Genomic DNA, 24,999 nt, shown 5'->3' on the forward strand with positions numbered 1-24,999 from the left:
ACAATACCTGCAGTCATAATGCAAACAAAAAACATAACTCTGATAATGTAAAAAAAACAATTATCATAATTTTTTTACTGGCAAATGAGGTACCAATGGTGATTCAATATCTTATTCAATATCTTATCGTAAAATATCTAATTCAATATTTAATTCAATATCTTATTTAATATCTTATCATTCAATATCTTATCTTCCATTTAAAAGCACGGCATTCATGATCACCATCTGGGAGACGGTGGCTGTCCGGGGCAGTGCCGTACTCTCCCAGTTATAAAGCAAACTTTTCCCCCTCTTCTTCTCTAAATGACACCAAAGTGTTTGGGGCGTGTCTTTACTTTCAGAGAACACGGTCACGACATCGTTTTACACGCAGAGGTGAAGTTGTGGCTGACGCAACGGAGGTCTTACCCTGAGCCGAGGCTTGCACTTCAAGTGGACGGCCCTGGTGTGGAGGCTGCGTGGAAACAATCGTGGGTCACTGCGCTGATCGTCATCATGAAACGAATTCATTGGTAACCCTGGCTCATTGGCAGTGATGCACAAATAACAAATAACTCCTCGCATTCCTCAATAACACCGTGGCCCTAAAACAGTCGAATTAGTTTTTTTATATATAGTAGGGAACATTTTGGGGGATTGGCTCTTTTTCATAGTACGTGCAGGCTCATAGGACAATCTGTTGTATGTGCATAGGTACCTTGTGTGTAACCATTGCCACTAGGGAGACAAAGGCGGCCGGGCGAGGTGCTGGCCACTCACCCCCTCACCCCCTCGTGTGCCACAGTGTCGGCCTTCATAGGTGCTGCTCGCTAACAGCACTTACCCCAACAGTCTGTTCAGGCTATGCGGGGGATATTGTGTGTGTGTGTAGCGCTTGCTCATACCTGAACAGAATGTGCAGGTACGACCCCAGTCCCGTCAGGATGTGCCACCACGCGTGGAACTGCGTGACCGCTCCCAGGACGGGCACTTTTACTCTGCCGCGAACATCCCTGCACACCGAGACACGGGCATCAGCTCACTCCTCCCGCTTGGTGACGCCAAAACCAGCCACGTGAAAACCAGTTACATGAAAACCAGTCACGTGATCATTTACAGCCCTCTCTGTCTATCTGCTGCTCCGCGAAGGCCTTTCCCACCTGCGCCTGCCGAGACGCACCATCCTGTGTTTCCCAGGTCACCCAACGCAAATGTGGATTCCACAAAGAAAGTTTCCGGACAGGTATGTAATGTTAACGAAGAAGTCGGTTTGCCAGTCCGCTGATGGAGGGGTTGATTGGCCAGTGCGCATTGGCAGTGGGGGAGACCCAGGACAGAATTTTTAAATGTGAGTAAAACCCAACGTGTGTGTTTCTAATGGTACCACTGATCGCTGTGCGGCTTTGCGGAAGTCACTTCGCGGCGGTCTGATGTGTGCGGAGTGACGGCCTCCGATCCGGAAACACGCTTTTACCAGATCTCAAGCATGTGGCTTAATTAGAATGTAGGAGACTCACAGTTTACCCCCGCCCCCCCTCCCTTAGAGAGGGAGAGAGAAAGATTCATTCAGAAGTACGGGGACTCACGGGTAAGTGAGAAACACAGCCAGAATCACTGTCAATACTTGCCGAAGTTTTGTGGTCCTATACCGGGATGTTTGGCCAGCGTTGATCACTGCAATGTGCATGTGTGCTGCGCTCGGAACGAATTGGCACGTTCTGTTTACGTGACGAGCCGTGTGAATTGGCTGTGACGGGTGGTGGCGGGTTTACCGAGCACCAGTGCTGGGTTCTGACCAGACCAGCTCTGCCGAGCAGCCGTGTGCAAGGCATGTTGCTGTCAGCCGCAAGGCGTGTGCAAGGCATGTTGCTGTCAGCCGCAAGGCGTGTGCAAGGCATGTTGCTGTCAGCCACAAGGCGTGTGCAAGGCATGTTGCTGTCAGCCGCAAGGCGTGTGCAAGGCATGTTGCTGTCAGCCGCAAGGCGTGTGCAAGGCATGTTGCTGTCAGCCGCAAGGCGTGTGCAAGGCATGTTGCTGTCAGCCGCAAGGCGTGTGCAAGGCATGTTGCTGTTAGCCGCAAGGCGTGTGCAAGGCATGTTGCTGTCAGCCGCAAGGCGTGTGCAAGGCATGTTGCTGTCAGCCGCAAGGCGTGTGCAAGGCATGTTGCTGTTAGCCGCAAGGCGTGTGCAAGGCATGTTGCTGTCCGCCGCAAGGCGTGTGCAAGGCATGTTCCTGTTAGCCGCAAGGCGTGTGCAAGGCATGTTGTTGTCAGCCGCAAGGCGTGTGCAAGGCATGTTGCTGTCAGCCGCAAGGCGTGTGCAAGGCATGTTGCTGTCAGCCGCAAGGCGTGTGCAAGGCATGTTCCTGTTAGCCGCAAGGCGTGTGCAAGGCATGTTGCTGTCGGCTGCAAGGCGTGTGCAAGGCATGTTGCTGTCAGCCGCAAGGCGTGTGCAAGGCATGTTGCTGTCAGCCGCAAGGCGTGTGCAAGGCATGTTCCTGTTAGCCGCAAGGCGTGTGCAAGGCATGTTGCTGTCGGCTGCAAGTCAAGACAATTTTATTTTTTGCTTCAACGCGTGGCGCCTTTCTGGCACAAATCTTCCACCCACAGAATCGATGAAGCCACCGCCATCGCACTCTACTGACATCCTTTAATTATTATTTCGTTATTCATTTTCGTTCAAATTGTGTGGCAATTCTCCCCCCCCCCCCCCCCCATGTGAGTTTGTTCGATTTGCGCCATCGGTCTTGCGTCACGATACAAAGAGTCCGTCAGGAAAGTTCGCTGCGTGTCGGGGAACAAGTTTGCAGGTCCAACATATTTTTCGCACATCTGTACTGTACGTTGAACTTCTTTCGCACCGTACGTAGCCAACCGTGCTAATCTCGGGAGGTGCGGGGGAAGGACAACAAACTATGGGTCTATTTGTGAGTATATGTCTCTCTGTGTGAGTCTATGGCTCTCTGTGTGAGTCTGTGGGTCTCTATCGGAGTATATGTCTCTCTGTGTGAGTCTATGGCTCTCTGTGTGAGTCTGTGGGTCTCTGTGTGAGTCTGTGGGTCTCTGTGTGGTGAGTCTGTGGGTCTCTGTGTGAGTCTGTAGGTCTCTGTGTGAGTCTGTGGGTCTCTGTGTGGTGAGTCTGTGGGTCTCTGTGTGAGTCTGTAGGTCTCTGTGTGAGTCTGTGGGTCTCTGTGTGGTGAGTCTGTGGGTCTCTGTGTGAGTCTGTGGGTCTCTGTGTGAGTCTGTAGGTCTCTGTGTGAGTCTGTGGGTCTCTGTGTGGTGAGTCTGTAGGTCTCTGTGTGAGTCTGTGGGTCTCTGTGTGGTGAGTCTGTGGGTCTCTGTGTGAGTCTGTAGGTCTCTGTGTGAGTCTGTGGGTCTCTGTGTGGTGAGTCTGTGGGTCTCTGTGTGAGTCTATGGGTCTCTGTGTGAGTCTATGGGTCTCTGTGTGAGTCTGTGGGTCTCTGTGTGGTGAGTCTGTGGGTCTCTGTGTGAGTCTGTGGGTCTCTGTGTGGTGAGTCTGTGGGTCTCTGTGTGAGTCTATGTTTCTCTGTGTGAGTCTATGGGTCTCTGTGTGAGTCTATGGGTCTCTGTGTGAGTCTATGGGTCTCTGTGTGAGTCTGTGGGTCTCTGTGTGAGTCTATGGGTCTCTGCATGAGTCTGTTGCTCTGTGTGAGTCTGTGGGTCTCTGTGTGAGTCTGTCTCTCTGTGTGTGTCTAGGTGTCTCTGTGTGAGTCTGTCTCTCTGTGTGAGTCTATGGGTCTCTGTGTGAGTCTATGGGTCTCTGTGTGAGTCTATGGGTCTCTGCATGAGTCTGTTGCTCTCTGTGTGAGTCTGTTGCTCTCTGTGTGAGTCTGTGGGTCTCTGTGTGAGTCTGTCTCTCTGTGTGTGTCTAGGTGTCTCTGTGTGAGTCTGTCTCTCTGTGTGTGTCTAGGTGTCTCTGTGTGAGTCTATGGGTCTCTGTGTGTCTATACGGGTATGTTGAACTTTTTTCGCACCGTACGTAGCCAACCGTGCTAATCTTGGGAAGTGTGGGAGAAGAACAACACATGGCTTTGAAAAAAAATCCTTCCAATGCCCTTTTTATCCTTAAAAAAGGGGGTTTCACACACTCCCCTCTGAGACTGTGCCATGGCAGTCAACCCAATAGTTTCGCTCCCTAGCTGGAGTTGACACAAACACAAAACCAGACAGACTGTTGCCTCTGTACCGCCCGTGCCGTTGGCGGTGACAGCCGTCGCGTGACGTCGAGGCGCGTATGGTTAGTTCACTTTCAGAGCTGTAAATGGGGGCGAATTAGAGCAAAGTGCAAAACCGAGCGTCACGTCATCGGTAAACAGGCCGAAAGGCCATCAACTCGCCGAACTTTACAAACCACACCCCAATCACCGGCGGCTGTCCAGAATTCAACCCCGGAATCCGGTGCGCGCGTCGCCCCAGGCTGGGAAACTGGGGCCCGCCCCGACCAACGGTGGCACGCTCACGCTCGCTCACCTCCAGGTGCTGCAGAAGATGTTGTCGACGTTCCAGAGCACGAACCCCGCGAGGAACACCCCGACGAACGTGTACGCGTGCGGGCGCAGCTGCGGGTAGACCCTGAGAGGAGCGGGCGAGACGGCGGGCAATCGTCGGCAGTTGTCAATCCGGCGATATAAGTCGTCCTTCATGGGTGCTGCTCACTGACAGCACTTGCGCCAACAGTCTGTTGAGGCTGTGCGGGGGATCTTTGTCTTTGGTGATGAACGGCACTCCGCCGGAGTAGTCACGATCAGACTCGCATGGAGACCCACAGACCCACAGACTCGTGTAGAGACGCACAGACCCACAAACTCGCATGGAGACCCACAGACCCACAGACTCGTGTAGAGACGCACAGACCCACAAACTCGCATGGAGACCCACAGACCCACAGACTCGTGTAGAGACGCACAGACCCACAGACTCGCATGGAGACCCACAGACCCACAGACTCGTGTAGAGACGCACAGACCCACAAACTCGCATGGAGACCCACAGACCCACAGACTCGTGTAGAGACGCACAGACCCACAGACTCGCATGGAGACCCACAGACTCACAGACTCGTGTAGAGACGCACAGACCCACAGACTCGCATGGAGACCCAAAGACCCACAGACTCGTGTAGAGACGCACAGACCCACAAACTCGCATGGAGACCCACAGACCCACAGACTCGTGTAGAGACGCACAGACCCACAGACTCGCATGGAGACCCACAGACTCACATACTCGTGTAGAGACGCACAGACCCACAGACTCGCATGGAGACCCACAGACCCACAGACTCGTGTAAAGACGCACAGACCCACAAACTCGCATGGAGACCCACAGACCCACAGACTCGTGTAGAGACGCACAGACCCACAGACTCGCATGGAGACCCACAGACTCACAGACTCGTGTAGAGACGCACAGACCCACAGACTCGCATGGAGACCCACAGACTCACAGACTCGTGTAGAGACGCACAGACTCGCATGGAGACCCACAGACCCACAGACTCGTGTAGAGACGCACAGACCCACAAACTCGCATGGAGACCCACAGACTCACAGACTCGTGTAGAGACGCACAGACCCACAGACTCGCATGGAGACCCACAGACCCACAGACTCGTGTAAAGACGCACAGACCCACAAACTCGCATGGAGACCCACAGACTCACAATTTGAGTACGACGTTTCGCCAGTACTTGCAAATAGCATCATCAGGTGACAGTCAGATTTGTGGCTGTCGCCTGATGCTGGTTGTAATTACTGGCGAAACTTCGTACTCAAATTGTAAATGTCGTGGGTTTACTCTCCAACACACCGGTGTGCTGTACTAGCAATTTAATTGGCACGGTCTGTTGACGTGACAAACCTGACTCATTGGCTGTGCCGGGTGGTGGCGGGTTTCACGACGCAACATTTATATATTTACACGATCTAACCCAAGAAAAAACCTCTACGATGGATAACATTGTCCACGAAATCCCGACTACGCGTTCATGCTGTGGGAGGTTCTGTTCGACGAATGGTCTTACCAGGTGACGATATACGCAGCTCGAAACACCACCGCAGCCACCAGGATGCTGTACATCACCTGCCAGCGTGACATCGCGCAGTTTAGAAGTCGCGTACAGAATGCAAGAATCGGCACTGTGGCTGCATTGGAACGCGCGTTTGACTACGTGCGGTGCGAAAGAAGTTCAACGTACGTACAATGCACAAGTCAATGTAAATTGCGGTCGATAAAATGAGTACCGCTTTGTGCGGAAGGCAACAGCGGTTGCCCCGTAGACAAACCTGCACCTGCCATAGCAACGTGGAATTAGGTGATGCTCACCAATGTCACCATGCTGATTTGAGCAGGAGCCCACTTCGACTTGGTTCTAATAGGACCGTGTCACCAATGTACACGGCCCTTTGTCATTCCACTGCTGGATGAAGGCCTCCCTCCGCACGCCGTGGGGGCTTTTGTGACCGCACTTCACCAGGTGCGCGTTGGTGGGGTGGGTGGGGGGCCTTTCTAGATGGCATATGGACTACAAATGAACAGGATTTGGGCCACCCGTGGCGGAGTGATGATTGGTCACAATGCCCTTGACGTGGCACAAAACACATTACTGCAATAGCCGAATGATGCGAGTGGCCTCATATCGGGCAATTCATATCGTGGCGTGCTGCTCAGTTCGTCTGCTCCGCTGCCTCGATGTGACCGTTGATGGCCCTGCCCTGGCCTGGCGCCGGAAGGCGGCGGCCTCCTCCTGCTGCTGCTGCTCCCCCTGCCCCCCTCCCCTGCTGCTCCTCCTGCTGCTCCTCCTGCTGCTCCCCCTCCCCCTGCTGCTGCTCCCCCTTCTCCTGCTGCTCCTCCTGCTGCTGCAGCTGCCCGGGCGCCGCGTGGAGGCCGCGGCCGCGGCCGGCAGAGGGCGACTCGTGGCCCTGGACAGTGCGACCGCGCGCGGCTGCGTTGGGCCACGGGGGCCACAGGAGGGCGCTCGAGTGAACGCCACAGACGTCGAATGTAACAACCGCCGCCTTAAATGGGTGGAAATATATGAAATCGACAACTACAGTAATGTAACTTTTTGTTTTACCAGGCAAGCCCCACTGAGCTGAGTAGCTCTTTTTCAGAAGCGACCTGGTCACGAATCTTAGCTCAGCGAAGTGGCTCATCATCACGTAGCAGCCACACACTCTGAACGCGTGATGTTGATTCTAAATGTGAAGGGGAAAATCGGAGGACCCCGAGAAAAATCCACGCGACCACTCTGTGAGAGGAAGACACGGGAACTCCAAATGTACAGCAGGCGTCAGGGTCGGGATCGAACTCACGACCTCCTGTATACCAGGCGAGGTAGCTAACATATCATAGCCACCGTGGGGCCATAGACGTTTCGGGCTATGGCCCTTTTTCATGTTTGCATTTCCACGTGTCGTTTTGAATAGGTTGGGTCACCAGGCGAGGGCGGTTGAGGGTGTTCGATGCCAGGCCACGGCTATCAGCAGCGGCGCGTGACGTCTAAACCGGGCCTGGGTCCCCCTTTTCACCAATGCGCACGGCCCAGAGTGGTGAAGTATGGTCACACGGCCACCCTGACGGAGCGGATCGCGAGGAGTCCTACGTCCAGCAGTGGATTTACAGAGCCGCAAAATGTCACGTGCGACACGCTGGGGTCAGAAAGGCCGCGAGTACCTGGTGGAAGACGGGTTCCTTCCAGGACAGGTAGACCTGTGTGAAAACAAAGCGTCACAAGCACAACACGAGCAGAACGGCAACAACCGCGGGAACGAACGCACGGCGCGAGCCACCTGGGGACTGCGCGTGGGGTTCGGGATTCGGGATTCGTGATTCGTGATTCGCGGCGGAATGCGACCACGGTCACTCGGCTCGCACGGCGGCGACGGAGAGCGGACGCCCCGAGCTCTGCCGTCCTTTGTGTCGCTCGCTCGCTCGCTCTCCGTGTCCCAGACTTTGACGACGTGGGCGGTGGGGGGGGGGGTGCGATGCGGTTTTTATTTCACTCGATCCGCGGCGGGAACATCTCGCTTCGGCAGGCCCGGTCGGTCGGTCGGTCGGTCGTGGGGTCGTTCAATCAATCAGCTCCCTTCCTCGGGGCCAACGGTGGCGTTGGCGCCGGTTTGACGCGTGGCCGCCCCCCCTGCCCCCCCCTGCCCCCCCCCACCCCCTGCCCCCCCCCACCCCCTGCCCCCCCCCTGCCCCCCCCGCCCCCTGCCTCCCCTGCCCCCCCTGCCCCCGCTGCGGTCGATGGGCTCGGGGTTGGTGGCGGTGTGCGGTCCCCCGCCGGCAGTGGGGAGGATCGTGAGCTCGGCGCGGTCTTCGCGTGCGAGCTCACGACGGACACCGGCGTTGCTCGGCTCGCAGTGGGAAGGTCGCGAGTTCACCTCCTGGTTTGTTGCGAAGGGTCAAACTCCTGCTGGGGAAGTCCGCTTGGCAAAGGCCGCATTCTCTGGATTAGAGTATAAGACGCACCGTTTTTACCGGTATTTTAAAGCAAAAGTTGGGGGTGCGTCATTTTCTGCAAAGCGGTAGATGAGCGTGTGACCAGAGTTGCATGGTCAACACCGGTGACGATTGTCTGAATTGGTTCTGGGCCACCCCTAGGTCGACTCAGCCTCAAATGAGTACCTGGTGCGATGTTTAAACATCGCCACTGGGGAGACAAAGGCGGCGACCCACCTCCTAGTGTGCTGTGCCTGCCTTCATAGGTTCCCGCCAACAGCACTTGCCTCGACAGTCTGTTCACGCTATACGGGGGATCTTTGTCTTTGTTGTATAACCGCATTGACAGTGGTCACAAGCAGTGGCAGATCTCAGCTGGGGGCTGGGGGGGGGGCAATTACTCACCCCCCCTCCCCCACCTTAAGAGCCCTAAAATGTTAATCGGAATTTAATTAATATTTAGCACGGAAATTTAATTTAATTCTATTTTTTTTGCTTGAAATGAAGGGACAGCCGCCTGTCCCTCCATGAAATGTTTCTCCCGCTGAGCACAAGTTTGAGTTGTCTGCTGTTTATTATCCAGCGCGTATTTGTAATTCAGAGAATATGGTGGTGATGATGATGATGGGCATTACTCAAGAAAGCCTCGTGGAGTGTAGGGGCAAAGTCTGTCAATCCCCAGTCAAGTTTCTCACTTGGATGGACACCGGAGTGATGAGAGAAAACCCCTGCAGGTAACACTCCAAACTCCACACAGATAGATTCAACAACACACTCTGATGCTGCCATCCCTTTGCCACGTTTAAGGCCACCATCGCCACTCTCTCATCCGTGAACAGAAGCTTCAAAGCTCATCGGATTTCTCTTAAAAGAGCCCATTGTCAATTCACTGCTGGATTAAATCCTCTTCAAGCCATGTCGGTTAATGGGAGTTGCTTGACCATACTTCACCACGCCGGTCAGCGCGGCTCGGCTGAGGGAGGGGCATCAGGTTCATAATTGGTGCATGCGGACCAATATGCAACCTTTACATCATAACACATCGATATATTTATATATTACCCTTGCATTATCGGATGACTAAACCACTCGGAACACGTCCAACCACGCTAGATATGAATCATATCTTTCATTTTATATCGCGCCATTCATGCTAAAAGCATCCCATCACGATGTACATTAATTATACGTAAGGACCAAATCCCACGTGCAGCCACTACCAACGTGCAGCCTTGGAAGCTCAGCAGCTTTCGAGCCTGGCGAGCGCACAGTGCAGCAAAATCGTTGTCCTGTACTTCTATGCTCCCGTGCGTGCGCTCACCGACGTGGCGAGGTGTCGTCAAACAGCGGTTACATCCCACGCGGCGCGGGGAGGCCTCTCACCCGCCACCGCATTGACGAAGGGCTGCAGTCGCTGTTAACTCGCCACGAATAATTTCTATTTGATTTTGACAAACCCAGAGCGACGTCCACACCTTAGCCTCAGGGGCTGCAGGCAAGGGCGGTCTCCCCAATCAATGTGCGTGGGTCCTGGGAGCGTGCCACGTGCCAGGGACCGGCAGTGCTGATGCTGTCTCTCACCGCCGTGACGAGCAGGCTGTAGGCGCACAGCAGCCCCGCCAGCGGGTAGTTGTGCGTGTTCTTGGGCTTGAAGCATTCGTAGCTGCGACAAAGACAAAGATCCCCCCCGTATTGCGTGAACAGACTGTTGGGGCAAGTGCTGTTCACAAGCAGCAGCTATGAAGGCCGGAACGGCACACGAGGGGGTGGGTGGTCAGTGCCACGCCCGACCGGCCTTTGTTCACGCGGGCTATGCGTAAGCAAACTTTGCCTACACAGCACGAGTGTTTGAATGCGTGATGAAGCGACGCTTTACAAATCGATACTAATAGCCTCTCTTACAAATTCCTCGAGCCAATCTCCACGATCGATTGTCAGAGTCTGAAGTGCTGAACCCTAAACATGACCGTAATCTAATTGTCGCGCTTATATTTTAATTCCAAATAGACCCTGGGCATTTCATGCCGGAGTTTACTTACATGAAGCACTCACTGCTGTGTTTGCAATTAAAATGACGAACGATTTGCAACAATTCCCATTCACAGGATCAATGCAATCATAAATGAACTACGGTTGGGAAACATGATGAGAGTGATTCCAGTGATCGTAAGAGTTAACGTCAGTCTCTTTTTAAAAGCAGATCGTAAGTCTGTTTACGGCCCCTAAGCCTCTGCAAAATTCCACATTGCCATGATGGGGGACGGTGATTCCGTAGGAAAACCATTTGTTGGCTTCGCACGGACTGATCGGTGCCGTCTTTACCCATGTGGTATGCAGCTGACGTGTGCAAGTGGACAATACTCTGTAAGTCTCTGTGTCTCTCTGTCTCTGTGTCTCTGTGTATCTCTGTGTCTGTGTCTCTCTATCCCCATGTCTCTATCTCTGTGTCTCTGTCTCTCTGTGTCTCTCTGTCTCTGTGTCTCTCTGTCTCTCTGTCTCTGTTTCTCTCTGTCTCTATGTCTCTGTGTCTCTCTGTCTCTGTGTCTCTCTGTCTCTGTGTCTCTGTGTCTCTGTGTCTCTCTGTCTCTCTGTCTCTGTGTCTCTGTGTCTCTGTGTCTCTCTGTCTCTGTGTCTCTCTGTCTCTCTGTCTCTATATCTCTATCTCTCTGTCTCTGTGTCTCTCTGTCTCTGTGTCTCTGTGTCTCTCTGTGTCTGTGTCTCTCTATCCCCATGTCTCTATCTCTGTGTCTCTGTCTCTCTGTGTCTCTCTGTCTCTGTTTCTCTCTGTCTCTATGTCTCTGTGTCTCTCTGTCTCTGTGTCTCTCTGTCTCTATATCTCTATCTCTTTGTCTCTCTGTCTCTGTGTCTCTCTGTCTCTGTGTCTCTCTGTCTCTCTGTCTCTATATCTCTATCTCTCTGTCTCTCTGTCTCTGTGTCTCTCTGTCTCTGTGTCTCTCTGTCTCTCTCTGTCTCTGTGTCTCTCTGTCTCTGTGTCTCTCTATCCCCGTGTCTCTGTGTCTCTGTGTCTCTCTGTCTCTCTGTCTCTCTGTCTCTGTGTCTCTCTGTCTCTCTGTCTCTCTGTCTCTCTGTCTCTCTATCCCCGTGTCTCTGTGTCTCTGTGTCTTTGTGTCTGTCTGTGTCTCTGTCTCTGTGTCTCTCTGTGTCTGTCTGTCTCTCTGTCTCTGTGTCAATCCACGCTTCTGCTCTCTCTCTTCTCGCCCCCTTCACTGGAACAAACTTCCCCCTCCACATTAAGTGGTCACCTTCACCCACTGGCTTCCACTCCGCACTCAAAGCTCACTGCTTGTTCCCGAGCTCGCCCCACGACCCCCTGAATCTCCCCCTCATGTCCGCCACCGTTACTTCTCCCTCTCCACATTCTCATCATACGGCTTTCACTCATTCACCGTCCCTTCAATCGTTCACCGTAATCAATTTCGCTTTCACCGAATTCACGCTTCAAAGATTTCTCCCCGGCCCCCCAATCGCTTCCTCTCAGTCTATTTCATCCACCTCCGCCGTCACATCCATGCGTACCGCTGCCCACTCTTCGTGAAGCTGCTCAGAGACGGCGCAACATCCATGGTTGTGAGGTGAGGTGCGCGCTGGCACTCACAGGCAGTAGACGAAGATGCAGCAGCTGTAGATCATCGGCAACTCGTCCAGCAGCTGGGAGAGGAATTGCAAAGTTTGATGCACGCGCGAACTGAGGGAGTGAGTGGATGCGAGCGTGGATACATCGACGGCGATGATGGTCTAATGGGGTTCGGTATTCATCGATGCTTGAGATTATGGGTCCCATGTGAGTCTGTGGGATTTATGTGCGTATTGAACCGATATTAGTCGACTCACGTATCGGACCAAAGTGTCCAGTGGGCTGACTTTAAAAGATTTCGCGGGGAAAAAAATGCATTGTGCAAGCCGAAATTGAATCTAGTTTCATAACGATGATTGCGTAACTGACTGTACAACATTGTATTTGTAAATCAGATGACTTGTATGTTGCGTCACGGTATGGAGTCTCTGGTCAGACAAGTTAATCACAATGAGACGACACTGTCCTTAACACAGAGGAGCTATTAGTTATCAAGGAAAGTCGCTCTTTAGAACTCATTATAACTCCTTAGAACTCTTTAGAACTCTTTAGAACTCTTTAGAACTCTTTAGAACTCTGACCTTATTTCCAAGATGCCCGTCCATTCACCCCCTCCGCGATTTGATGAATTGTCAACGGATTTTTGGCCGGTTAGGTTTGTGAAATAGTGTTAGGAGAAGCGGCAGTATTCACAGAAGGAGAAAACAACACGCACATACAAAGACAAAATACTCAACAACAACAACAACACAAATCCGCACAGGTGCGCCAGAAACCCATTTGCTGCCGTTTACCGATTGCCCTGCTGATGATTAAGTTACGGGCATAGCCAGGGTCCGGATATAATTACAGTTTCCAGCAGCGTTTGTTCGAAATAAAAATGAATACGTGGGGAAAAAAAATCCACGATCACGGCTGTGACTGACGACAGCTCAGGGTTTGTGAGCCTGACATCGACAACGAGCGCACGGACTCATCGTGCGCCATCGCCAACCCACGTGGCTCCGCTCCGTTCCGTGTATCGACATTTAAATAATGACATGTTTCAATCGCACGGCATTATTGGCTTTACAGACCAATTCTTAGGTTTTTTTTCGGTAAAGTCACGTTTCAACCAGTCTACACAACAAAGGCTAATTCCTAACAGCGTGCTTCAGCCGCACCGAACCTCACAATGGCTCCTCCCACCCTCAACCAGTATATATACAAGGACTGTTTTCTTGGAATTTCTCTCACTTGATGCAGCAGTCGTGCTGCGACGGTTCCACCTGAAGACGGAAGCTTGTGTTGCCTCCGAAACGTCGTGATTTTATATTTTATTTTTATTTTACTTTTATTAATTTTAATTTTAATGTTTTACCCACGTGACTTTACCGAAAAAAAACCCCTAAGAATATGAATCTTTGCAGTCACGAAAGCTTCAAATCTAGAATTTCCAGACCAATGTTAATTGGTATTCGCGTTGTTCTCATTGTGGCAAGGCTATCACGAAGGAAGGGCCCCACTGTGCTTCACGGAGCCTGCAGTGGTTTCTCAGCAGGCGGTGTGGCGATCACAAAGTGAGCAACTTGCGAGTGCAATCTTTCAACTTTGGCAAATCTTGACCTTGACGCCGGCACACGCGACTCGTTCCGAATCAGAATTTGTAATTATCCTGGAGGAATCCCATGAGCTGAGATGCTCTTTTCCCCAAATGTCCAGTTGGGTCACGGGGTCAGGCCATCTCGAACGAGCGCTGTGAAGCAGACGGAACGCGGCAGCAGCAGTACCAGCCGCCGTATTTTACGGTTCGTACATCCGCAGTGATAATCAGGGTGGCCTGCGGACTTGGCAAACAAGAGGCGAGCGTGCCTCCGCCCGGCCCGCGTCACTGCACCCCCCACAACCCCCTTGGCTGTCCTTCTTGCGCGCTCTCTCTGCGATCCGCCGACCCCACCCCCCCCCCACCTCGGGATGACGACGGCTGTGTGCCACCTCGCACGGTGCTCCAAGCAGGACGCGCGCGACACCACGCGCCCGTCTGGCGGTGGCTCGTCACGTGCGCTCGTCGCAGGGGTTTGCGGTTCGGGGCGCGGGTGCCGCCCTGGTTAATGCCACGGTGCGGGATTAGCCTTTAGAATGCCCGCACAAGACGCAGCGACGTTGTGCGACGCAGTGCGTGCGCGTGCCGGCGTCGCCGTCTGGATTTGCCCAATTTTGGGAAAAATTGTTACCGCAAGTTGCTCGGTGAGGGAAACGGCACAGCGGTGCTGTAGCCACCAGCTGTGGCCACCAGCTGTGGCCACCAGCTGTGGCCACCAGCTGTGGCCACCAGCTGTGGCCACCAGCTGTGGCCACCAGCTGTAGCCACCAGCTGTGGCCACCAGCTGTGGCCACCAGCTGTGGCCACCAGCTGTGGCCACCAGCTGTAGCCACCAGCTGTAGCCACCAGCTGTGGCCACCAGCTGTAGCCACCAGCTGTGGCCACCAGCTGTAGCCACCAGCTGTGGCCACCAGCTGTGGCCACCAGCTGTGGCCACCAGCTGTAGCCACCAGCTGTGGCCACCAGCTGTGGCCACCAGCTGTGGCCACCAGCTGTGGCCACCAGCTGTAGCCACCAGCTGTGGCCACCAGCTGTAGCCACCAGCTGTGGCCACCAGCTGTGGCCACCAGCTGTAGCCACCAGCTGTGGCCACCAGCTGTGGCCACCAGCTGTGGCCACCAGCTGTGGCCACCAGCTGTAGCCACCAGCTGTAGCCACCAGCTGTGGCCACCAGCTGTAGCCACCAGCTGTGGCCACCAGCTGTGGCCACCAGCTGTAGCCACCAGCTGTGGCCACCAGCTGTAGCCACCAGCTGTAGCCACCAGCTGTAGCCACCAGCTGTGGCCACCAGCTGTGGCCACCAGCTGTAGCCACCAGCTGTGGCCACCAGCTGTAGCCACCAGCTGTGGCCACCAGCTGTAGCCACCAGCTGTAGCCACCAGCTGTGGCCACCAGCTGTAGCCACCAGCTGTGGCCACCAGCTGTGGCCACCAGCTGTGGCCACCAGCTGTAGCCACCAGCTGTAGCCACCAGCTGTGGCCACCAGCTGTGGCCACCAGCTGTGGCCACCAGCTGTGGCCACCAGCTGTGGCCACCAGCTGTGGCCACCAGCTGTAGCCACCAGCTGTGGCCACCAGCTGTAGCCACCAGCTGTGGCCACCAGCTGTGGCCACCAGCTGTGGCCACCAGCTGTAGCCACCAGCTGTGGCCACCAGCTGTAGCCACCAGCTGTAGCCACCAGCTGTGGCCACCAGCTGTGGCCACCAGCTGTAGCCACCAGCTGTGGCCACCAGCTGTAGCCACCAGCTGTGGCCACCAGCTGTAGCCACCAGCTGTGGCCACCAGCTGTGGCCACCAGCTGTAGCCACCAGCTGTGGCCACCAGCTGTAGCCACCAGCTGTGGCCACCAGCTGTGGCCACCAGCTGTAGCCACCAGCTGTAGCCACCAGCTGTGGCCACCAGCTGTGGCCACCAGCTGTAGCCACCAGCTGTGGCCACCAGCTGTAGCCACCAGCTGTAGCCACCAGCTGTAGCCACCAGCTGTGGCCACCAGCTGTAGCCACCAGCTGTGGCCACCAGCTGTGGCCACCAGCTGTAGCCACCAGCTGTGGCCACCAGCTGTAGCCACCAGCTGTGGCCACCAGCTGTGGCCACCAGCTGTGGCCACCAGCTGTGGCCACCAGCTGTAGCCACCAGCTGTGGCCACCAGCTGTGGCCACCAGCTGTAGCCACCAGCTGTAGCCACCAGCTGTAGCCACCAGCTGTGGCCACCAGCTGTAGCCACCAGCTGTAGCCACCAGCTGTAGCCACCAGCTGTAGCCACCAGCTGTAGCCACCAGCTGTGGCCACCAGCTGTAGCCACCAGCTGTGGCCACCAGCTGTGGCCACCAGCTGTGGCCACCAGCTGTGGCCACCAGCTGTAGCCACCAGCTGTAGCCACCAGCTGTAGCCACCAGCTGTGGCCACCAGCTGTGGCCACCAGCTGTGGCCACCAGCTGTGGCCACCAGCTGTAGCCACCAGCTGTAGCCACCAGCTGTAGCCACCAGCTGTGGCCACCAGCTGTAGCCACCAGCTGTAGCCACCAGCTGCGAAAACTTATCAGGAGCACTCCCGAAAAGCTCCCGCGACCCCAACAGTGAGGCTGTCCCCCGGGGGCAAGTGAACATAAACCGACGAGACACTTGACTCACCTGCATGTGGTAGAGGAGAGTCATGTGAAACCACCAGGACCCGATGCCAACGACTAAGGAGAAGAGAGGGAGGGATGGAGGGAGGGACGGCGGTTGTAATGCCGCGTGCACGCGCGCGAGTCTCTCCTCCGCTCTGCCGTGTGCCGATGGGTCGTGTTTCAGACCCGCGCGTCGTTAGCCGCGGAAGGTGAATAATCCACTCTCAATCGCGCGAGTCCATGTGTTTGTGAGAATCATAATGCGGTAACTTCATTTTAACCGATATCATTGTAATTTACCGCAGCAAAAACCACCAAACGGCTGCTCATTGACACGTTCGCACGTGGCCAATGCGTCAATCTGTCCCCAAACCCACGCGCTGTCCGCGCCCGTGTGTAATTACGCCGCAGCGAATATTAAAATGACAAAACTTTAAATTATCCTGCTCATTTCCATAACGATCCCTCCCAGGGCGGGCTGAGCCATAACAAGCCACAGGGAAGGTCGACATCGCTCCGTCTGCGTTCGCACTGTATGTGCGTGCGTAGTCATTCGTGACCCCCGCCAGGCTGAAGCCATCACGGCATGCCCTGCACTTCAGAAGCCGGCTTTGACTGTGGGCGACTGTCGCCCCACATCCAACCTGAACAGCTTCACAGCGGCGAGACCCTGGCGCAGCCGGTGATGAGCTTCCTGTCGGCGTGACCACCCGACTCCAGCTCTGGGACGCGGGGATCTCTCACGGGCGCCGGCCAATGCTGAATCCCGTGAGAAGGGGTCGCACGTGACCACATCGCCCCACGTGCGCCCGATCGGGTGAGAGCTCAAAAAGCTAAGCAGGGACTTTGTGCCTGGAGAGCGCTTGGATGGGCGGCCGTCACGCACACGCAGCCGCCGCGGGCTGCTGCGGGGCAATGTCGCCAGCGGAGGACGGTGCAGCGAAAGCCACTGTTGGACTGTACTGCTCTCTCACGTCTATGCTCCCTGCCTTCACCAACCCGCGTTGGCCGGCGTGGTGAAGTATAAAAGGCGCAGCCCTGCAACAGCGAGAGAGTGAGAGAGCGAGAGAGTGAGAGGGCGAGAGAGTGAGTGGGCGAGAGAGCGAGAGAGCGAGAGAGTGAGAGAGTGAGTGGGCGAGAGAGTGAGAGAGTGAGAGAGTGAGAGAGCGAGGGAGCGAGTGGACGAGAGAGCGAGAGAGTGAGAGAGCGAGGGAGTGAGAGAGTGAGAGAGCGAGAGAGCGAGTGGACGAGAGAGTGAGAGAGCGAGTGGACGAGAGAGTGAGAGAGCGAGTGGACGAGAGAGTGAGTGGACGAGAGAGCGAGAGAGCGAGTGGACGAGAGAGTGAGAGAGCGAGTGGACGAGAGAGTGAGTGGACGAGAGAGCGAGAGAGCGAGTGGACGAGAGAGCGAGAGAGCGAGTGGACGAGAGAGCGAGTGGACGAGAGAGCGAGAGAGCGAGTGGACGAGAGAGTGAGAGAGCGAGTGGACGAGAGAGCGAGTGGACGAGAGAGTGAGAGAGCGAGTGGACGAGAGAGTGAGAGAGCGAGTGGACGAGAGAGCGAGTGGACGAGAGAGCGAGAGAGCGAGTGGACGAGAGAGTGAGAGAGCGAGTGGACGAGAGAGCGAGTGGACGAGAGAGCGAGTGGACGAGAGAGTGAGAGAGCGAGTGGACGAGAGAGCGAGAGAGCGAGAGAGTGAGAGAGCGAGTGGACGAGAGAGCGAGTGGACGAGAGAGTGAGAGAGCGAGTGGACGAGAGAGTGAGAGAGCGAGTGGACGAGCGAGTTACCGGCCAGGCCGAGGAAGGCGGCGATGTATCGTCTCTCGAGGCCGGAGCGCAGCGTGTGCAGTGCCCCGTAGAGCGGCGGGACGATCATCACCACGTTGCTCACCGTGTTCCCTGCGGGCGGTGAAGGGGTCACGGGGTCACCATCGCACACAGAGAGAGAGACGGAGAGAGAGGGGCGGCACGACCCGACCGGTCATCGGGGGAACCGGAACGCTCGCGGGGAATTGTGCAGCGGCACGCCGGCGGCGATGATGTCAGAGATGGGGTCGCCGCCGCCTCCGTCGCCAGCCACGATCGATCCGCCGCTGGATGAACGCCAACCGAAGCTGCCGCCATCTGTCGCGGTCGCGCGTTGCGACAATCCGCTTGAGTCGCACGAACAGCGGGCGTGTGCTGAATCAATCGCGACGTGATTTGGTGATGCTGCTGCTGCTGCTGCGTTGGCAGTGGTGCAAAAAGCACAAGTAATAATAATAGTCGTCGTCGTCGTCGTAAAACTCAACACGCTCGTGAACAACGCTGCCTTAAAAAGGAAATATATACCATGGGCGACGTTTTAGGCAATGGGCCTTTCTCGTTCTCTGTTGAGCCGTTTAACAGGGAAGGTGCCACTGAGTCTCATGGCTTCCTGCTCAGGAGGACCCTGCCGTGGGACGTTTGGCCAACCTCTTGAGTGTGTGCGTGTGTCTGTGGGTAGCGGTTAGCGCTGCGCTACAAACCCAGCGACCCGGGTTTGATTCCCGTTCACGGCCAACACCGGTGACGATTATCTGAACCGGTCCTGGGCCTCGCCTAGGTCGACTCAACCTCAAATGAGTACCTGGTGCGGTGTGTAAACATCGCCACTGGGGAGACAAAGGCGGCCGGGCGTGGTGCTGGCCACCCACCCCCTCGTGTACCGTTCCGGCCTTCATAGGTGCTCGCTAACAGCACTTGCCCCTACAGTCTGTCAAGGCTATACGGGGGACCTTTGTCTGTGTAAAGAAACGAGTCTGATCCACTATTGCTGGCGTGAACCATTCACCCTGCCGGCAACCCACTTGCTGGTGGCTCTCTCGCTCACACCGCGTCTCCCTCTTTGTGTGTTCCACCAACCCTGGCCTCGAGCCCCCCCCCCCCCCACTGCCGGCGTGGAGCCACCGTGTGTCCACGTTTGGACGCTTCGAGTTACGCGAACTAAACATAAAGCAGGTCGCTCGCATCGTGAGCGGGTTCGTACCACGCGGAGCCATCCTCGGGGGACGACCTGCGCGCGTGTTTACACGTCGCACGCACTCGCTTGTCAATTAGACCGCCGACAAAACAACACGCGTTAATTACACGAACGGGCGTGCAGTCTGATCGGATGACGATGATGATGGTGGTGGTGGTGATTGCGATACATTTTGCAAGGGGCACTGAATGAATTAGTCGCTTACAATCGATTCTTGCGCTCACGATACATGCGCGTCTGGGAATCAAATATTTTGTATCGCTGTACAATATATACGTACGCTAATATCGTCCGCTCATTACCGATATGACGACACCCCAATGATAACATCATACATATCTCGATTACCATCGAGATCGTCCTGTTTCATGGTCGCCCGTGACGAGCATCCCAAACTTTGTGTGCGTGTGCACTGCCCCTGGTGCTGTCTGAGCCACAACAACAACGACGCCGCCTTGCAGGACCGTCGGCTCACGCGAGACACGCGCGAGACACGCGCAGTCGCGGTCGTTACTCAAAGCCCCACCCAGCACGCTCATGAAGCAGCTCGCTGGCGATCGCTCTACACATCCCGGTGCCAAACGGAGGATACGCTCGTACATAAAGGGCATCGATCTTGACTCCGTTAACTTGAGAGTGGCCGTGTGGTTCCGTGGTTGTGTGGTTGTGTGGCTGTGTGGTTGTGTGGTTGTGTGGCTGTGTGGTTGTGTGGTTGGGTGGTTGTGTGGCTGTGTGGCTGTGTGGTTGTGTGGTTTGGTGGTTGTGTGGCTGTGTGGCTGGATGGTTGTGTGGTTGTGTGGTTGTGTGGCTGTGTGGTTGTGTGGCTGTGTGGTTGTGTAGTTGTGTGGTTGGGTGATTGTGTGGTTGTGTGGTTGTGTGGTTGTGTGGCTGGGTGGTTGTGTGGTTGTGTAGTTGCGTGGTTGTGTGGTTGTGTGGCTGGGTGGTTGTGTGGTTGTGTGGCTGGGTGGTTGTGTGGTTGTGTAGCTGTGTGGTTGAGTGGTTGTGTGGCTGGGTGGTTGTGTGGTTGTGTAGTTGTGTCGTTGAGTGGTTGTGTGGCTGGGTGGTTGTGTGGTTGTGTGGTTGTGTGGTTGAGTGGTTGTGTGGCTGGGTGGTTGTGTGGTTGTGTGGCTGGGTGGTTAATCACTGGGTGGCTGTGTGTTTGGGTGATTGACTGGCTGCGTGATTTGTGTCCCTTGCCACAGAACATTTTATCATGGAGACGAAAAGTTTGATTCCGGATACGGTCACCTGGGAACTAATTAGTCACGTCAACCGCAGAGTGATGTAGCCATCGCGATTTAACCATTCGCAAGTGTCGGCAGGCTATCGTGCACCAGTCTCGGCCCCAAATCACATTTTTTCTTAAAAAAACAAAAACCCCACAGCAATATCAAATCGGGCCCGTTGCTGTGGCTCAAAACCCCAAATGCGTCGGTTCAATTCCCGGTTGGGAATCGACTCCGGGGATATTTTCATCACTTCGGGGCTGATCAAATGAGGTGCCTGTCGGGAGACTGGTTCAGGCCAGGGTCGTGATGTGACATTTTTGCCATCAGCGGAATTGGCTTTGCCGCGCATCGCCAGTTTGAGCACGGAGAGACTGCCTGACTGGCGGCTTTATAAATACGGCAACGTTGGCACAGTGGCCTTATGTAACGAAATTACCTGGCCCACTTCGCCCTAGACACAAGGATAATGAATCTCAAAGGGCTACTGCTCGGTTACGTAAAGCGACAATGAAAAATGTCACATTCCCCCAGGACACGTAATCTCCCCCGCAACGTCACGTGCCTTTCCTCCCTGCTCGTTATGCGGCGGTCCCCACCTTAACGATCTGTTGCGCAAGGACCACAGAAACGCCCGTGTTGTTCAGACGTCACCAACTCTGTCCGCAATGCGATGGAGGATACCGATCGACTGCGTTGGTCTGCGTTCGCTCGAGAGCTGTTTGGTTGCGCAGACGCGTCTCCAAGGTGCGCAGAGCACGCGTCCCGGACCTCCACACGGCTCCGCGGAGTGCGTGGCGAGTTTGTGGGGCACGTGGCCACGCGCAGGCGTCAGAGACTCGTCAGCAGGGGCCCTCTGCTCGGGCTGTCACGTGGCCCAGCGGTGGGCGGGGGTCGCCGCTCGTTGCAGAGGTTCGCGGTTCGAATCCAGCAGCTTACCCCTCCCCCCCTGGTTAATACGCACAGCAGTCAGGGCCGTATTATCTAATAGGATACGACGACTAAAGGGCCTACGAGTTATTATTTACAGTTTTGTTTGTATGATCAAAAAAAATGTAACCATAGTAAAAAAATATAGTTGAAGACATTTTCGCTTTTAATATTTTGAGGCTCACCTTGTTTTAAAAAAATAAATTTCAAATGAAATCTGCTTATCTGCGGCACACAGCGCGCGCGCTCCCATCGAATTCGGGCATGGGCTAAATAATGAGCGTATCAGTAACGACATCTGTCCAGCGTCTGGATGAAGTACCGAGTGACACAAGCGCAGTGGCAGCGGCACCCGTGACACGGGGCAGCAGAAGCAGCAGCGGCAGCACTAGCTGATGGGGAGTTGATCACTCAAGGCCGACGAAACAGAAGTGCCCAGGGACTGCAAGAACCTTAATCCGGCCCTGATATCGGTGATAACCGCAATTACGCCACGCACAATCCGCTTCGCAGGGGACGTTCAAGACTCCCCCAAGAGAGGAGGCCGTCGTGTGTCGGCGTGGGGGTCCAATTTGCCGCATTTGAAAATGACACAGCAAATGTAGTCAATTAGGATAAAGACGCACACACATATATATAACAGCAGACGAAGAATCCCAGTTTGCTGGCAAGGTGCTGGAGCCGCGGTTGTCTCGCTGAGACGGCGGAGTGGTTCACGGCTCACGACTCACGACACACATTTCGTGAAAATCGAATTGATTCTTAAATCCATCTGTGTGGACCCTTGACCACGGCTGCCTCATAGGCATGGTGTTTTTGTTGGCAATTATCTTGAGTGCTCCACTTTCCTGCCACGTGCAAAACGCGCCTTTAAATGTAACCAAGCCGATCTCGCAATGCGGGACAAAGAGACTTAGTAGAGCCCTCCGGCTACAACGATGCATTTATTCGTCAATATTGATCCTTAAGCTCACGGTGCACTTATCGAAGCGTGCACATGAGAATCGATGACCGTGTTTTAGATTCGTAATGTCTTTCGTGGGTTCCGGAGACTCGTGCAGCCACTAGAGACGCTACATTCCCCGCGGTGTCGCCGAGCAGCGCAGCCCGCGGTGTTCGAGAACGTCCCGCGGAAGTTGACACCACGATGCCGCCTCTGAGACCCCCCCTCACCTTCAAATGACCTCTGGTCCACACAAGAAGTGGCAGTGCTTTCACACTCACCCGTCTACACGGAAATGAATGTTCGTTACGTAACAGTCAAACCGATATTTAACAATTCTCATAACTGGAATTTATCCAAACTCAGTTCCAAAGAACCAAATGTCAAATTTCGATTTAAAGCTTTCGTGACTGCAGGAATTCATCTTCTTGGTTCTTTCGGTAAAGTCACGTAGAAGGGAAATAATAAAATAAAGCTGTCTCCCCGACAGACCTGGTCTTCACCCGAGGACGGCTGCTTGCGTTGTGGCCGAAACGTCGTGAGAATTATTTTATTATGTTTTATTTTTTTATTTTATTATTTTCCTTCTACGTGACTTTACCGAAAGAACCAAGAAGATGAACCAAATGTCATTTGATGGTTTTTTTGTATGCTGTTATCGGTGACTCAGCTGAGCCCACTCAACTTCACTGCCCTCGAGATCCCGTCTAAATCTCTGGCTGCCGAAACGTGGATTCGAACCCAGATTCTCAGCTGTGCGGGGCCCAGCGCTGTGACCTCGAAGACACGCGGCTATAATTGACGCTTCATTCACTTAGCACGGTATTGAATTGTCACTCCCATAATTACTTACTGCTATTACGACAATACACTTGTGAAATGTGACCCAGATTTCAATAGCGAGGCACGTGACCAGGTCTGCCACCTGTGCTCGTTTTCCCATGGACTGGCCTCTTTTTGAGGCGGCTGCTCTCCCGGGGAAAGAGCGAGTCTTCCCGAAACATCAAAACCATCCGGGGTTGTTGTTGTTGTCAGTTGCGTACAAACAATACACCCCTCATGGCAACGCATGCACATACAGATCTCCCCTCTTCTGGTGGTGCGGTGAGATTTCCTTATTTCCCCACGATCTGTCCCTGGTTATTTGGACTCGAGTCTGCACAGAGCCGGACATTCCTCAAACCTTGACGAGGTGGCGGCTAGTAGGTGCAAGGTTGTTGAAGCGGGGACGTTTCCAGCACAACAGGACCGGTTTTTCTGGCTTAAAGGCCACAGAGAAGCCGGCAGCGCCGTTTCATCATTTGTGTGTCTACTGTATGGTACAATTCACCCTGGCTCGGCACGGGATGCGGCGAAGGAGAAAGCGCAGAAATAGTTTAGTTCAGGGCACTTTCTCGGGTGCATTCACAAAAACGAGCTTACGTGGGGCATTGACCTTGTCGCAGCTTGGCAGAGGCAAATCAACAAAACCTCTCAAGGGAGGGGGTAGAAGGTCACAGAATACCAAGATTTTAAATTGGCCCTGATATGATAGTAACAATGTGTTATATGCTGGTAAATACCCGAGGGTACACGCTGTGTGCATCGCGCACCTGCGATTAGCACGGCAGGCTACGTACGTTGCAAAAGAAGTTCAAGGTACGTGCACACATTGCCTGGCCGCCAGCATCAGGGCTCGAACCTAATCCCATCGCAGAGCTATGCCTTTACGAACGTGTATCGTTAGATCAGTAAAATGATCATCTAAACCAAATAAATTAGCAGACTATGCCTCCTTCTCGTATCTGTTCCCTCCCACGTAAAAAAACAATATATATCTAAAAGTATATTTTTGCACACATCCCATGAGTCACACGGCATTCTGGGTGTGAGTGATTTCAACACAAGCAAATAAATAAGATAAAGGAGGTCACCCACAGGCTATCTGAGCCAAACTGACATTCAGGCTTCTTAGGATCCCGTGGAATAAAGGGAAACTTAAGCCTCAAAGGGACTGCCATGACTACTGGATGAGGTTTCCCTTCATTAAGGCGTAATGCTTCTCAGCGGGGTGTCTCCGGCTTGTGTAAAGGGATTCCGTTGGATCGGGTTCACGATCACGAGATAATCAGCTGTTTCACCTGCACCGTGTTAAATTGTTTTGGCATTATCAGAGTTGGGCTGAATAATTTGACGACTGTATTTGATTTTCTTCATTTCCCCCCCATATTTTTTATTTCTTCTCCAGGACAAAGAGTGTTCTGCGGGGTCGCGCTAAGCGGAGTCTGCCTGTACTGTAATCATCACTGTACCGTGGCTTATCAGGGGTTCCCCACCTTCGGCAGGGCGGATGTCGGGGTAGCCACCAAACGTTAAAGGGATCTGAGTCATCAACCACAAAAAAGAGGCAATTTCAAGTTTCAGAGTCCCACAATCTAACCTCTCGCAAACGCTTACAAAGTCACAGCGTCTCCCGACTCAAACGAGCGTGGCGGTCGGCAGCGTGTCCTCCACCTGATAGACGGACTGCCTCGCTCACGGCACAGAGAGAGGCCACCTCTGCCTGTGGAGGAAATCATCGCCCAAAATGTCACCTCCGATTGACTTCTCTTCTACGGCCCGCACTGTTGTTGTTGTTGATGAATGCGCTGAGGTTTTTTGTTTGTTTGGTTTTTTTAGACTTTGGCACCAC

The 24,999-nt window shown here is 54.3% G+C and overlaps 1 protein-coding gene across 2 annotated transcripts in view; it reads right to left on the reverse strand.

Annotated features, from left to right (window-relative positions):
- LOC144946981 (alkaline ceramidase 3-like) overlaps window positions 1-24,999 on the reverse strand; it is a 35,269-nt gene that overhangs the window by 4,270 nt on the left and 6,000 nt on the right. For both annotated transcript variants that reach the window (XM_078876063.1, XM_078876064.1), the window contains exons 3-11: window positions 18,017-18,127; window positions 16,252-16,304; window positions 12,060-12,112; window positions 10,025-10,106; window positions 7,676-7,711; window positions 6,024-6,082; window positions 4,472-4,573; window positions 888-995; window positions 412-457 (exon numbers count right to left, since the gene is read on the reverse strand). In XM_078876063.1, coding sequence (XP_078732189.1) covers window positions 412-457; window positions 888-995; window positions 4,472-4,573; window positions 6,024-6,082; window positions 7,676-7,711; window positions 10,025-10,106; window positions 12,060-12,112; window positions 16,252-16,304; window positions 18,017-18,127 — 650 coding nt within the window. The remainder of the gene's footprint in view (window positions 1-411; window positions 458-887; window positions 996-4,471; window positions 4,574-6,023; window positions 6,083-7,675; window positions 7,712-10,024; window positions 10,107-12,059; window positions 12,113-16,251; window positions 16,305-18,016; window positions 18,128-24,999) is intronic.

Source organism: Lampetra fluviatilis, chromosome 43, assembly GCF_964198595.1.
Source record: "Lampetra fluviatilis chromosome 43, kcLamFluv1.1, whole genome shotgun sequence".
Taxonomy (NCBI): Eukaryota; Metazoa; Chordata; class Hyperoartia; order Petromyzontiformes; family Petromyzontidae; genus Lampetra; species Lampetra fluviatilis.